This window comes from Oncorhynchus keta, unplaced genomic scaffold (genome assembly GCF_023373465.1).
Source record: "Oncorhynchus keta strain PuntledgeMale-10-30-2019 unplaced genomic scaffold, Oket_V2 Un_contig_3378_pilon_pilon, whole genome shotgun sequence".
NCBI lineage: Eukaryota > Metazoa > Chordata > Actinopteri > Salmoniformes > Salmonidae > Oncorhynchus > Oncorhynchus keta.
Window position 1 is genome coordinate 160,001 of NW_026287223.1, and position 2,500 is coordinate 162,500.

General features: G+C 46.6%; 1 protein-coding gene across 1 annotated transcript in view; it reads left to right on the forward strand.

Annotated features, from left to right (window-relative positions):
- LOC118383175 (receptor-type tyrosine-protein phosphatase delta-like) overlaps positions 1-2,500 on the forward strand; it is a 199,534-nt gene that overhangs the window by 54,605 nt on the left and 142,429 nt on the right. Inside the window, exon 11 of the mRNA XM_052508125.1 lies at positions 2,436-2,500. This exon is cut by the window's right edge and continues 81 nt beyond it. Within this exon, the coding sequence (XP_052364085.1) occupies positions 2,436-2,500 (65 nt within the window). The remainder of the gene's footprint in view (positions 1-2,435) is intronic.

Sequence of the window (2,500 nt, forward strand, 5' to 3'; positions counted from 1 at the left end):
CTCTACAGGGTTCCTGACATACTGTAGTCCTTCACTCTACAGGGTTCCTGACATAGTCCTTCACTCTACAGGGTTTCTGACATCGTCCTTCACTCTACAGGGTTCCTGACATAGTCCTTCACTCTACAGGGTACCTGACATACTCTAGTCCTTCACTCTACAGGGTTCCTGACATAGTCCTTCACTCTACAGGGTTCCTGTCATAGTCCTTCACTCTACAGGGTTCCTGACATACTGTAGTCCTTCACTCTACAGGGTTCCTGACATAGTCCTTCACTCTACAGGGTTCCTGACATACTGTAGTCCTTCACTCTACAGGGTTTCTGACATAGTCCTTCACTCTACAGGGTTCCTGACATAGTCCTTCACTCTAGAGGGTTCCTGACATAGTCCTTCACTCTACAGGGTTCCTGACATAGTCCTTCACTCTACAGGGTTCCTGACATAGTCCTTCACTCTACAGGGTTCCTGACATAGTCCTTCACTCTACGGGTTCCTGACATAGTCCTTCACTCTACAGGGTTCCTGACATAGTCCTTCACTCTACAGGGTTTCTGACATAGTCCTTCACTCTACAGGGTTCCTGACATAGTCCTTCACTCTACAGGGTTCCTGACATAGTCCTTCACTCTACAGGGTTTCTGACATAGTCCAGGGTTTCACTCCTTCACAGGGTTCCTGACATAGTCCTTCACTCTACAGGGTTCCTGACATAGTCCTTCACTCTACAGGGTTCCTGACATAGTCCTTCACTCTACAGGGTTTCTGACATAGTCCTTCACTCTACAGGGTTTCTGACATAGTCCTTCACTCTACAGGGTTCCTGACATAGTCCTTCACTCTACAGGGTTCCTGACATACTGTAGTCCTTCACTCTACAGGGTTCCTGACATAGTCCTTCACTCTACAGGGTTCCTGACATAGTCCTTCACTCTACAGGGTTTCTGTTATTTTACCCATCATGCATTGCTTCCTGTGTGCATTTACTTATTTCATTAGACTTTTTTACTGTAAAGTTTGTTGTGTTAAATACACTTTAAATAAAGTTATATTTGTGGTGTATTGTGGGTAATGTAGTCCCTCTCTCTCCAGTGGTGTATTGTGGGCAACGCAGTCCCTCTATCTCCAGCAGTGTATTGTGGGTAATGTAGTCCCTCTCTCGCCAGTAGTGTATTGTGGGTAATGTAGTCCCTCTCTCACCTGTAGTGTGTTGTGGGTAATGTAGTCCCACTCTCTCCAGTAGTATATTGTGGGTAATGTAGTCCCACTCTCTCCAGTAGTGTGTTGTGGGTAATGTAGTCCCACTCTCTCCAGTAGTATATTGTGGGTAATGTAGTCCCTCTCTCACCAGTAGTGTATTGTGGGTAATGTAGTCCCACTCTCTCCAGTAGTATATTGTGGGTAATGCAGTCCCACTCTCTCCAGTAGTGTATTGTGGGTAATGCAGTCCCACTCTCTCCAGTAGTGTATTGTGGGTAATGCAGTCCCACTCTCTCCAGTAGTATATTGTGGGTAATGTAGTCCCACTCTCTCCAGTAGTGTATTGTGGGTAATGCAGTCCCACTCTCTCCAGTAGTGTATTGTGGGTAATGTAGTCCCACTCTCTCCAGTAGTATATTGTGGTTAATGTAGTCCCACTCTCTCCAGTAGTATATTGTGGGTAATGTAGTCCCACTCTCTCCAGTAGTGTATTGTGGGTAATGCAGTCCCACTCTCTCCAGTAGTGTATTGTGGGTAATGTAGTCCCTCCTCTCTCCAGTAGTGTATTGTGGGTAATGCAGTCCCACTCTCTCCAGTAGTGTATTGTGGGTAATGTAGTCCACTCTCTCCAGTAGTGTATTGTGGGTAATGCAGTCCCACTCTCTCCAGTAGTGTATTGTGGGTAATGCAGTCCCACTCTCTCCAGTAGTGTATTGTGGGTAATGCAGTCCCACTCTCTCCAGTGGTGTATTGTGGGTAATGTAGTCCCACTCTCTCCAGTAGTGTATTGTGGGTAATGCAGTCCCACTCTCTCCAGTAGTGTATTGTGGGTAATGTAGTCCCTCCTCTCTCCAGTAGTGTATTGTGGGTAATGCAGTCCAACTCTCTCCAGTAGTATATTGTGGGTAATGCAGTCCCACTCTCTCCAGTAGTGTATTGTGGGTAATGCAGTCCCACTCTCTCCAGTAGTGTATTGTGGGTAATGTAGTCCCTCCTCTCTCCAGTAGTATATTGTGGGTAATGCAGTCCCACTCTCTCCAGTAGTGTATTGTGGGTAATGTAGTCCCACTCTCTCCAGTAGTGTATTGTGGGTAATGTAGTCCCCTCTCTCTCCAGTAGTGTATTGTGGGTAATGCAGTCCCACTCTCTCCAGTAGTGTATTGTGGGTAATGTAGTCCCACTCTCTCCAGTAGTGTATTGTGGGTAATGTAGTCCCTCCTCTCTCTCTCTCCCAGTTCCGTCCCAGCCGTCAGACTTCAAAGGAGAGGTCAAGTCAGAGACCAGTATATTGCTGTCATGG